Source organism: Rhinolophus hipposideros (genome assembly GCF_964194185.1).
Source record: "Rhinolophus hipposideros genome assembly, chromosome: 7".
Taxonomy (NCBI): Eukaryota; Metazoa; Chordata; class Mammalia; order Chiroptera; family Rhinolophidae; genus Rhinolophus; species Rhinolophus hipposideros.
The window spans coordinates 52,805,670-52,818,908 of NC_138053.1; the positions used below are offsets into that span (position 1 = coordinate 52,805,670).

At 36.4% G+C, this 13,239-nt stretch overlaps 1 protein-coding gene across 1 annotated transcript in view; it reads left to right on the top strand.

The window, feature by feature from the left end:
* The window catches only part of ANKRD31 (ankyrin repeat domain 31), a gene marked incomplete at its 3' end in the record, with an annotated part of 132,675 nt that extends 122,671 nt beyond the window's left edge, over positions 1–10,004 (top strand). The window contains exon 25 of the mRNA XM_081053573.1: positions 9,859–10,004. Coding sequence (XP_080909699.1) covers positions 9,859–10,004 — 146 coding nt within the window. The remainder of the gene's footprint in view (positions 1–9,858) is intronic.
* Between the last annotated feature and the right edge of the window lie 3,235 nt (positions 10,005–13,239).

Consider the following 13,239-nt stretch of genomic DNA (forward strand, 5'->3'; position numbering starts at 1 on the left):
CCTCAAGAGTCAAAGCAGAAAGATAAGCTCTTCCTTATATCACAAGGGCTACCTGCTCCTCAGATTTTTCTAGTTCTAGGCAAGCATTTCCAACCCCAGCCTTCCTCAGAGGACTCACAATTCCCCTGCTAAGTGAGCACGAAATAAAAAATGGGTTCTGAATGGCTACTTCTGTTGTCTGCAAATATAAACAATTTCCTGGTACTAATTTTTTCTAGAAATCCTAATTTTCTTTTCCTTCAGATATTTCAAAAACTATCAATGTAAATTTGAGAGATATGGAGGTGCCAGTATCTTGCCGCCTTAATCTGGGACTAGGAATCCCAGTTCCCTGCTGGCGTTCTCTGGGCTGTTGTTGGAGTTCTGTTTGAACCTTCTTGATGTAGGGTTCTTTTGTACCTGGTTTTGTGGTACCTGACAGAAACCCGAAGACCTGGCAAGTTAGAAAAAAAAAGTGTAAACTAACCCTATTACAAGCAAAGCGTTCAGGACAGAATCTTTCTCCCTCTTTTGCATATCAGAATGTGGTCCTGGAAGCCATGGCTCTGAAGGAAAAATACGCCCTGTGGATTTTATCAGCCTACATCAGATCATGAACAGAATCTGTTCTCTTGCACTCTTGTTGATCACACATTTCAGAATAGTGTTGTTGTTTTTTGGCATAAGGGGAACTAGAAAGAGCTATTTACATTCCCCGTAACTAGAATTCCCCATACATTCCGGTTTGACCAGGGCAGTCCCTAATCCAGCAAAATTATTAGTAGCGCTCTCTTTCATTTTCACACATGTCTTGTTTAGATTACCCAGTATAGGAATCAAGCAAATAGGTGTTGGAAAAATGAAATTTGGACAAGGTGTAAAAAAAAGAGAGAAACTTCAATTTCATTTACTTTTATAAGACATGTATAGATTCTTTTTTTTTTTTTTTTTTTTTTTTTTTTTTTTTTCATATTGTTACTTATTTTTTTTTTTTTTATTTTTATTTTTTTTTTTTATTAATTAATTTATTTATTAGTTTCAGGTGTACAAAACAAGGTAATACTTAGACGTTCATCATTTATATCCCTCATACTGTGAACCCCCCTCCCCCCATCCACTATCCCTCCGACCTCACACTGAACCATCACATTATATATATAAAATTATAGTTGGCATTCATTAATGTTTAGCTTCTGATGTACAATGCCATGATCAGGTATCCACAGTATCCCTGAGGTGGTCTCCCAAATAGGACGCATGTCCATCGGATACCCAACAAAATCTTTACAACATTATAGAATACCTTCCCCAAATTAATTTTCAAAAGAAAAACCCTGAGGCCATCTTGTGGTTACCAGCTGCTTCCAAATCCCTTCACCTTTCCCCTTATCCCCAACCCCCTCCCACACACCCATCTAACCACTCTCGGTTTTTTCTCTGCGTCCCCAAAACTGACTCTGATTAGTTCATTCACATAGTCTTTTCTTTAGATTCCATATATAAGTGAGATCATATGGTACTTGTCTTTCTCTTTCTGACTTATTTCACTTAACATAATGTTCTCTAGATCCATCCATGTTGCTGCAAATGATAAGATTTCTTTCTTCTTTATGGCTGCGTAATACTCCATTGTATAAATGTACCACAGCTTCTTAATCCAGTCATCTACCGATGGGAAGACATGTATAGATTCTAACATACTATTGTGCAAATAGATGGTCAAATCTTATACATATCACTCTACAGTATAAATAATTGCTGGTTACCTAGTTTTAATCCCCTGATAGACTGAGAAGATTTTTGAGTTTAGAGGGACTTTGATGGGGTCTTCTATTTCTCAATGCCTGGCACACAGTAGCTTCACTGAACAATGTTTATTGAATGAATGAATGAATGACTATGATCCAAAGGACTGCTATTTTAAAACTGGATGTACTAGCGATTGATGGTCTTTTTTTTTTTAATTTTTATTGGGGAATATTGGGAAACAGTATGTTTCTCCAAAGCCCATCAGCTCCAAATCGTTGTTCTTCAGTCTAGTTGTGGAGGATGCAGCTCACTGGCCCATGTGGGAATCAAATCAGCAACCCTGTTGTTCAGAGCTCGTGCTCTAACCAACTGAGCCATCCGGCTGCCCAATGATTGGCTGTCTTAATACCCTGTTTCCCTGAAAATAAGACCTAGCTAGACAATCGGCTCAAAGGGTCTTTTGAAGCAAAAATTAATATAAGATCCAGCATTATATATGCTATGTTATGTTATGTTATGTTATGTTAATTATGATTGATGTGATGTGATGTGATGTGATGTGATACCCGGTCTTATAGTAAAATAAGACCAGGTTTTACATTAATTTTTGCTCCAAAAGACGCATTAGAGCCTATTGTTCGGCTAGGTCTTATTTTTGGGGAAACACGGTAGGTGAACATGACTAGATCTCACAGACTATAATGGAATTTGTGGTGAAGAATTCAACAAATGGTAAATGGGATTTTGATTAGTTAATATTATCTTATTTATCTGAATTTTCTGCATCTAAATGTGAAATATGTGTGATGTCCCTTCACATTATCTCAACCAGAAACTTTAAGAGAACTACCTCACCCTTCCCTCTTTCTTCCCCTCTTTATGAGAAATCATAAAGAAATATATCTAGCTTTGATAACCAATATTTCCTAAACTTCTTTAATAAGATTATATATATTGACATTTTATGGGACAAACAGCAGCAACCTTAATATTCACTTTATTTCTACATATCATTTTGGATACACAGTATCAAGAAAGTCCTGAGTCATGAAGATGTGATAAAAGGTTTTAATCTTGTCATTTAAAACTTTCTTCAATGAATCAGAGATGATGGAAGAGCTTTATTCTGAGTTCCACACAAAAACTAGTTAAATTGGTAACTCAAGTCAATCTATTGATGGACTCGAGCGTTAAAATGTAGTATATTAACAAATTTGAGGGTATATGTTGTTTCTAACCCAGGATTTTCAATACATAAACACAAGCCTCTAAAAATGAAATTCTGTTGATAAAATCACTGAAGCACCAATCTCTAACATCTTTTTTAAGCTTTAAAATGGAGTGAGTTTATGGTACATTTTCCTTTGAAATTTCGCAACTTCATCCCAAGCCTCTCTCCTGCTGCCTGCTTGGCTATAGTTCCTCTTCTGTGTTATTGATGGACTCTTCACCAACATTTCAGTATAATTAGGAAGGAGGAAAAAATGAACATTCCCAAACTTCTACATAATTTGTGATCACCGTGTACAGACATATCGACAAATTTTTCACAAAGTTCTTTAAAAAAATAACAACATTCTGTTAATATACTATTACATTTTACTATTTGTTTACCAGGAAAGACACTTTTCTGTATTTATGTCCCTGTCACCAGAGTACCAAGACACTCAAAACACATTCGGCTAAATGTATTCATCTAAGAGGAAAAAAAGAGAGTATTTTCCTGAAATCTTTCTTTTCCCAAGCCATCATTTAATGCACACTAATTATAGAATTTTCTTTCATGGGGCCTAACATCTTTTGTTCATTAGAAAATAGAACATGCTCTCTTTTGTTTTTATTAAAAATGGTTCTTACTGGTAATCTGTTGTAAATAAATGACTAAAGAGTTTTCATCATTTCAGTGATGTTTTTGTGCTTCATTTCTGTGTAAAAGTATAAGTACTATTGCACAAATATTCACAGGTGCTTCTGTTTTATGTGGTTAAGAACTTCTTAAATCTTAAACACCCAAGGAAGATGGGTGCCTGATAACAGAGCAGACGGTGTTTATTTCAGCTCCTATTTACAACTCTTGATTCTTTTTCATTATTTTCATCATAATTGTTTTCATACTGGCATCATGATTAATACTCCTTTGACCTAATTCATAAAGTGGAGGATACAGCTACTGATGGGGAAGAAAGAGAAGAAAACTATCTGTTGAGCACCAGCCATGTGCCAGGCCTTCTGCCTGATTATTTACATACATTAGATCACGTCGTAGCTTCTTTTTAGTAGAATTCAGGATTCATGTCTGTACAACAAAGGCACAAAAGACCACACTTTACTTATAAAATTAAGTACTTTAAACCCAATTCAGCTTAAGGTACCACCTGTTAAATTTCAGTTTTCCCCAAAGAATGAGGGCTTAAGTAGTTTTAAACTTCAAAATATAATGTTCAACTTTATTTCTTGATTCCAGTATAGTTTCACAGACAACTTTTGATCTTGTCAACGTGGATCCATATCAAATTATTCACTTAGTTTTAAATATCAAATCATATAATACTCCATCACCATACTTATCCTTTAGGATCCCCTTATTTTTAAAAGGCATTCAGCTTTGTATTTAAATAGCCAGGATAGAATTTTTCCCCCAGATTGTAGTTTTACAATCTATTAAAATAATTCTTAATCATTTTGCCTTTGATTGGAATTATATTTCTAATCTAGAATGAGAACGTACGTATAAGTATGTTCTTTTTCCATTTATAAATAGAGTAAGCAAAGTTTCGTCCCATAATTCTAATGAAATGCAGAATGCTTAGTTTGTAAGAATGGGTTCTAGAAGTCTGAGTTCAATAATCTTAGTTAAAAGTGAACCTTACATATCAACTCATCTTGAGCCTGTTTTACAGATGATAAAACTCAGAGCCAAAGAGGTAAAATGGGTTAAATGAAGAGTTTATAGGTCAGTGATATTTCAGAAGTAAACCATCAGTTAAAATAACAAATCTAATTATTTTTCACTTTTGATCTACTAATGGAAATTTTTTTAAAATAGAGGAAAAAGAAGAATAAAAGTTAAAAATACTTTAATTAACTCGTCATTTTTGAAGTGCTAATTTGGGCAACTAGATAACATGAATGGTTGCATGAGCCCATTTATTTTGCCTGGTGATGAAGCTAGCAATTCAATTTAAGTATACTGGTACAGAATAGCTAATAATTGGTGATACTACTTGAGGAAGATTTATTTCTCCCTACCTGTGCATGAGCAGAATGGCTCCTTAGCTGTGCAGTTCTTGTTGGAGATGAGGGACAAGAAGAGCCAAATGTCCATGTAAATGGCTATTTTCTTGGTTGTACTGGGCTGCTAAATATGCTACTGTTTAGAAATTTTATTTTCAGATCTCAGAGGCCACTGTTTTTGCCTAAGGAATCTACTTCAAGTAAATGTGAAAATTAAATGGAGAAGGGTTTCTATCTGTCAGTGGGGTAGATTGGTGGTCTTTACTTTGGTTCCTAATGGAAAAATTCTTTGTCACAAAGGTGCAAGTAGATATCCATGGTTATGATTACAAAGAAGATGGCAATTACTTGACCAAAGAAAGGTTTAAGTTAACTACTTCTCAGGGTTCTAATTTCTCATTCACAAAAATTCTTTCAGTGGTAGAGCCTCATGTTTAATCCTCTTAAGTCCTCCTGTTTCTTTTAGGCTCTAGAACCAGGAGATGTCTGGCCCCTTAAGCAGAACTAGATGTCCAAGCACTATTCTACTTAATCCTCCCCACAGAGAGGACTGGAAAAACTAAATAGTAGATGTGTCAGACTGCTTAAGTATGTATGTGTGTGTATTCCTAGTATAACAGTGTTTTACCTGTCAGTTTCTATTTCTGCAGATCACAACAGCTTAGTTTTTCTAAGATGTTTTCATGGAACAATGACAATTACTAATGGACCCCAAGTAAAATCATCTCCTATATTTAATTAAACATGTGATATCTGAGTCTTGGTGCTTCATTCCCTCTCTCAACTCCCTACCTCCAACATGACTGGCAGGGCTAGAGTAAAAGAAAAACATCAGTGTTTGGGAACTTGCGGTTTGGAGGCAAATCTTCCAGGTGTGTCCTTCTCAGTCCCTTTACCTGTTCCCCTCTCTCCTCACTGACCCAAAGCTTGGTGAGAGTTGTAAGGGTTGAAGTAAGAGCACAGACTGGATTGTTCAGTTTTCTTTTTTGTTTAAGCGTCTATATTTTGTGAAACCTGTTAAGTAACGTTAAGTAACAGTGAATATACTGAGTACTATAAGTGAATTATTCAATCAAGAAAATAAAATCTAAATCTGTTTTCTAACTAATTGGATTTTTTCCTTATCTTGTCTCACATAGTTGTGTAAGGAGTAAAGTATTAAAAAGTGCTGGGCAACTGTGATATTATTAGAGCACAGAAAGAAATTACAGAAGGATGTGATATACTCTGGATTGTTATCATAGGAGAGGAGGCAGGACAGGCAGAATGTGGGGAAAGGCCACATTCCATGCACATACACAGGTAAAACATTAAAAACTCAGCCACAGAAGCCCTCAAGCCAGCAGACACATCCCAGAACATGCTACAGAGTGAGTCCAGATCAGGGCGTGCAGAAAAGAACTTCAGTTCTAAAACTGTGCCCTTGACTACAGTAGTTACGGCTTATGGTTTATTTCTCAAAAGACTGATAATAAAACCCACAATATATTTTCATTTATTTAGAGTAGGTATAGTAAGTACACTACATGTATGTTTCATTTTTTTTAAAAGAAAAAGCAAACAATTTTTAAAATATTAGGTTGATGCAAAAATAATTGCAGTTTTTACACTTATTTTTAACCTTTTATTTTATATATACATATTTTTTTTAACCTTTTAAACTGCAATTACTTTTGCACCAACCTAATATATACTAGCATTCATACTTTCAGGTGTGTGTATATATAGACATGGAGCAAAGGTTTGCTCACCTTCAGAAAAAGAAGAAAAGTTAGTTTAGTTCTTTGGCTCTATCTTCCTTGAATGTTATTTGCCTGGAATTATTCCAGTAATTTTGAAGCTTGTACTATTATGTAATAAAATAACCTAGCAATTGTATAGTTATTTAACATTTAATTCAACTGGGATTATAAATTTGCAATCAATTGGCTGTATTCTTACATTTCCTTACATGGGGATTATTCTGTTTAGCTCAGCTTCAGTACATGTATGTTTTTGTTATGTTTGTCCCCCTACCCCACAGATACATTGGGAATTTTCTTGTGGATAACAACAAAGGAAATTGTGGTCAGCCAGCTAAAGGTGCAGGATCCTGGGAAAGCACACAGTATGTGGCAGCACTAGCGGGAATGAAATGGGTAGGAAGGCCCATGGTGGACGGAGTTCAGAGATACCTAGTATAGCAGAGGTGGTAGAGGAGAAGGAAAAGGCAGCAGAAGATGGTGAGAGGTCAAGGTGATGAGAATAGGTGTTTTGTGAGGATTGGCCTTTTTTTTCCTTCCTGTCTGATCATTATGGGAAGGAAGCTGTTCTGTAATGAACTAGGAGATGGTGTTAATGCTATGTTTTGTGACATGATATGCATATTCCCAGAGCTTCATGTCCATGGGTTTACCCAGGAAATGGCTACTGAGGAGCCACTTGCAGTTTTCCTAAAGTCCTCTGTTTGTAGGAAATTGAGAAATGTAATATGCTGCCAGTGAACTTGAGTGGAGATCGGGGTGGGATTTGGGCTTCCATGCCCTCCGTGTTCCTTTGAAAGAGAAGCCAGATGCGGGGCTACTAACAGAATGTCAACCACTTAAGTCTGGGAGGCATGGCTAACGTGTTGAGAATGATGTAGTAAATCAAAATCATCACATACTACTGACCTTCGTAACAAGGTCAGCCCTGCCAAAAAAGAGGAGGTGGGCCTAAGATGGTCCCTTTCTCTTAATTCACTACAGCCTGTAAGGGAGAAAAAGCCCAGGTTCATCTCTGAGCAAAGCTAGTTTAGAGTGTAAAGTAATATTGAATAACACTTTACAGTTTTACAGAAAGATATGTGGTATTTGCTCTTGCCAAAGATGGATGATGGGAATGGTAAGGCAAAAGGACAAAAATGGTTAACATTAGCATTGTTTTATTGAAAACAAATACTTACCTGAAAGTGCTGTTTTCCTAACAATTGTGTTACATCATCTCAAGCATCTAAGATTGGGCGAAAGATGGGCGTGTTGCTTCCTCTGGAGCGACTGCGTACCATCATGTGGGTGTTTTTTTTGTTGTTTGTTTTTTTAAGATTTCATTGGGGAAGGGGAACAGGACTTTATTGGGGAACAGTGTGTACTTCCAGGCCTTTTTCCCAAGTCAAGTTGTTGTCCTTTCAGCCTTAGTTGTGGAGGGCGCAGCTCAGCTCCAGCTCCAGTTGCTGTTTCTAGTTGCAGGGGGCGCAGCCCACCATCTCTTGCAGGAGTCGAACTGGTAACCTTGTGCTTGAGAGCCCACTGGCCCATGTGGGACTCGAACCGGCAGCCTTCGGAGTTAGGAGCATGGAGCTCTAACCACCTGAGCCACCGGGCCGGCCCCCATCATGTGGTTTTGTTGGTGATCTTCAATCTATGAATGCTATGGTGATGGTTTCTTGTTACCAGTAAGATGAAGCCCCTCATGCGCTCCTGGCCCTCTCTTATAGGTGCCTGTATTTAGGTCTGTGACTTTTGAGGCAAAGCCTACTCTTGGAAAGACAGTCTGTTTTCTGTGCAGAAGGCCAATCCTTGCTGTGATGAAACTGAGCTAACCTTAATGAAATGAATTTAACATTTAAATCCTTATTTCTGTGGGTGTTTTTCTGAAAGAAGAATGCTCCTCACCTTGAACTTTTGTGAGATAACTTTGTTTCAGAAAATCTACAAAACAAAGCTGCTAATAAGAGAATTATTGTGTTTTTGTATGGACCATGTGTAGAAAAGTTAAAATTCTTTGGGTTGTTATGACAGTTTAAAACCCAAATCAGATTGGCTTAACCCTCTACCCCAAAAGAGGAATTCTATTGACTCATGTACATGAAAGACCAGGAATAGGTCTTCAGTCTTAATCCAGGCTTCAAACAGCATGACTAGCACCCAGTTTCTCTTGCTTTCCATTTCTCAGCTGCATTCCAACCAGTCTCCTTTCATCATCCCAGAGCTACCTGTTTCCAGGTTCAAGTTCAGGGGGAAGAATATGGATGTGACTCTTTCCCAGAAGACCCAACAAAGATCTCTTGAATCTCACCTCAGTCTAGATGGGTCGTGTTTTCATCCCTGAATCAATGCCTGCTCACCGATTGACTTAGATAGAAATAAATCAGGGGGCTGAGAACAATTTCCCATGGGCCAAGTGTGGGGGAAAGAATGGTTCTCCAGAGGCAAATTAAGGTGTGGTTGCCATTGAAAGGATAAATAGATACTAGGCATCAAAAACACCAGGTGCCCACACAGATGTGTAATTATGTAAACATTTGTATTGCTTAGAATTATGGATAAAGCTCTTGGACTGTATGGCATGTCTAACCGAAGCTGCCTGGCAAAGATCACACCCATATTGGTGCTAGCTGTGCAATGAGATGCAGTTTGCTGAATAATGTATAGCTCAGATAGCCCTCAGACAAAGGAGTCTCTCAGCCTGTCAGGGAGGTAAGGAACCAGTTTTAGGGTCATTGACTTCCAGACTACAAACAGGCTTCTTTCTCCCAAGATCAGCCAAAGCTGATTTACAGCTTATCTCTGGTATAGAAAATGGAGTGAGAGAGGAATAACCTGGTCAGAAAGCCTGTTACCGTGTTTCCCTGAAAATAAGACCAGGTTTTATATTAATTTTTGCTCTAAAAGATGCATTAGGGCTTATGTTCAGGGGATGTCATCCTGAAAAATCATGCTAGAGCTTATTTTCCGGTTAGGTCTTATTTTCAGGGAAATACGGTATGTGTGCTCATAAACTTGACTAGGGTCTAGGATTTGCAATAAGTTCCTTTAAATCTTATTTTTTTTATTAAATTTATTGGGGTGACAATTGTTAGTAAATTTACATAGATTTCAGGTATAAATCTTATTTTTTTAAAGGCAGTTTTTAATTTATTTATACTTCTTTAAACAGGAACTTCCAGAGAGTCAATGCAGAGCATCCCACATTATCTACAAATAAATGAAATACTATTAGTCAGCAATCAAGAATTTCTCCCATGCCATATAATGGATCAGCATTGGAAGTTCTATGTGGAATGTGAGGAGCTAACATTCTAAAGCCTTGTTTTTTTAATAGTTTAAGTATTTGTTCATATTATTAACTTACGTTTACATTTCATCTTCTGTAGTATGGTGGGCCTATTTTAACACGCACTTAAGATGTGTGTTTACTGTTGGAAGAAAAAATATAACTCTTCAACTATTGAAGCAAGATACTTTTTTGCCATTAAAATAAAAGCATTTTTGAAATAAGCCATATTGACTCTGTGGCTTTCTTTTTACTAACATAAACTTAAAAAAAACTAATCTTTCGATCAACACCTCTACCTTTGTATAAATAACAGTTATTATCCCTTAAGGGAAGTAAAGATACTAATAAGAGTAATGATTGGTCTGGAAAATGAATCTAATTAAAACAAGAACTTAAAGTCCCAACACTTTTCCCAATTTATTTTGAAATTTATCTTGAAATCAAAATTTGAAATTTTGAAAGATGTTTAAGTTCCTTAAAATGTAGCATAGATAGAATTGCAGCTGTGATGAATCTTAGAACAAAAAACATGAATCAAGTGTAGACTTAGAGGCTGATTATTTTAAATAGGATGTACTTCACCTTTGACTTTTGCTACATTTTCGTGAAGTTTGTTTTTTTTGTTTGTTTGTTTTTTAAGAAAGATATATTCCAGAACTTTATAAATTTTCCCAAGGGTCTGTCTTAATGCTTTGATAGCCATCTTATTCTTTACTTACTTTTCATCATCCCAGGCTCCCAAATAAGCTTCTTGCCTCTGGGACCTAGTTCTATCCATTCTCTCTCATTTGAGTAGAGAAGCCAAAATTCCAATAAAAATTACTCTAGCAAATGCTAGAATTTGGAGGGGAGGGGGAAGAGCGATATAGTGTTGCTTTTTTGATAATTTTGCATTTCAAATATATACAATCTTAAACATCTTTAGAATATGCAAGAAACTGGTTAAGAGTTACCTGTGAAGAGAAAAAAATATGAGGTTGAGGAACTGAAAGGTAAGGAAGGCTTTTAATGACATGTACCCTTTGCCAAATTTTGAAATTGGTACTCTGCATGTTCTTTCTATTCAGATAAAAATATTAAATATCTGGAAAGATTTGCCGTTAATGAAAGTATAAAGATATAAAATAGATCATTATATTTTTCTTCTTTTGAGAATCCATTGAAAATGTTCAGGATAGAATAATCCTGTATGTTGTAATATTTGAGAACTGACAAGAATTTTGTTCCATTATCATTTTCTTAGACTACTCTATTTTTCTAATCCTTGAATAATCTACATGAGGTGGTCTATTTGGCTTTTAGTATTTAAGGAGATATTTAAAACATGGGCCATTTGGGAATATAGGTACTAACATGAAAATTGTATATATAAGTAAGTGAAAAACGCAAATCGTTAGACAATGCAAATATACTGGTTGTGTTAAATAAAAATGATATGCGTTTGAATGCATGTATAATATACATAGCCGCATACATATATTTATATTATGTATGCTATATATACTTTATAAGCTAAGAAATGTGTATTTGTATGTATAAGTAGGTGGGGTGGGGTATGTTGAGTAAAAGGTCTGGAATGCTACAAATAATACTATGCAGTGCTGGTCCCTAGGATTTTTTTTTCAATTACAGTTGACATATATTAGTTTCAGGTGTACAACATAGTGTGATTAGACATTTATATAACATACGAAGTGATCACCTCTTTAAGTCTAGTACTCCCCAACACATACAGTTATTACAACATTATCAAACCACATTTCCTGTGCTGTACTTTACCTCTCTCTGACTATTTTGTAACTGCCAATTTGTGCATCTTAATCCCTAGTGGAAGGATACTTTTGCAGTTTACTTTCAACTTACACAAACACACACACACACACACAAACACACACATTTATTTTGTAATTTAAAAGCTATTTTTAAGAGAATAGCTTAACAAACAGGTTATTTTATTTAGTGATCATAATTTATAAAAACCATATATTCTAAGTTTATACTACAAGAAATCTTGCAATCCTGTTTTTATTTTAGTGATCAAATTCTTAATTTTCCAAGCCCGTTTAAAAATTTTATATATTAACTAGAAACTGACATAATACCTAGAGCCCTGAAGCACGCTGAGTATTGTCCAAACTAAACAGCAAAAGGGTCTACTCCAACCAGAGATAGGATCCAGAGAACGGTTTTACCTCAGATCATCCCTGCAAGAAGACTGGGCGATTTGGGGTGCTTTCTAGATGTTTTGCCTATTCTGGGTTCTAAATGAAACCCTCAAGCTTCTGACCCTTGCCGTATAAGGGACCTCCAAGAGTATCTAATAAGCCTATCTTCTACCTGATATTTCTATAAAACTAACTGCTGGTACAACCCCAGGATCCTCCATACTCAACAAGAACCTATTCCCTTTCAGACAGGTCATCCTAATTGTAAGAAAGCTGGAACCCCAATGTCCAGGCCTGACAATCCTCTTATAAAATTATAAAATACTTCCTTTTAAGACTTGACCAATTAGGGTACAAGTTTCTACTGGCCCGATTGCTGGGGATACACAAGCATACAAAGGTCTGACTATTACGTTCCCGAACTTGTTGCAGCGATGTTGCTAACCTTTTCTGATATCAGAGGGATTATTCTTTAGGAATTTGTACCAACTGGACACTTAACCAAGTTTACCGTTCGGAAGTGCTGAAAGGCTGCGTGAAAAAGTTAGACGACCTGAACTTTTCGCCAACAATTCATGGCTCTTGCATCACGACAATGCACCAGCTCACATGGCACTGTCTGTGAGGGAGTTTTTAGCCAGTAACCAAATAACTGTATTGGAACACCTCCCTACTCACCTGATCTGGCCCCCAGTGACTTCTTTCTTTACCCAAAGATAAAGGAAATATTGAAAGGAAGACATTTTGAGGACATTCAGGGCATCAAGGGTAATACTACAACAGCTCTGATGGCCATTCCAGAAAAAGAGTTCCAAAATTGCTTTGAAGGGTGGACTAGGCTCTGGCATCAGTACATAACTTCCAAGGGGAGTACTTTGAAGGTGACTGTAGTGATATTCAGCAATGAGGTATGTAGCACTTTTTCTAGGATGAATTCGCGAATTTAATTGTCCCACGTTGTGCATCTTGTCCTTTTCTTCTCAGTTTCTCTTTCATTCAGTCCCTTTGAATTCCCCTCCTGAATTTAGTCCTTTATCAGTGCATATCTAGACTATATAACAGCAATCCTATCCCATTTCTCTAATCCTAGTTTTTT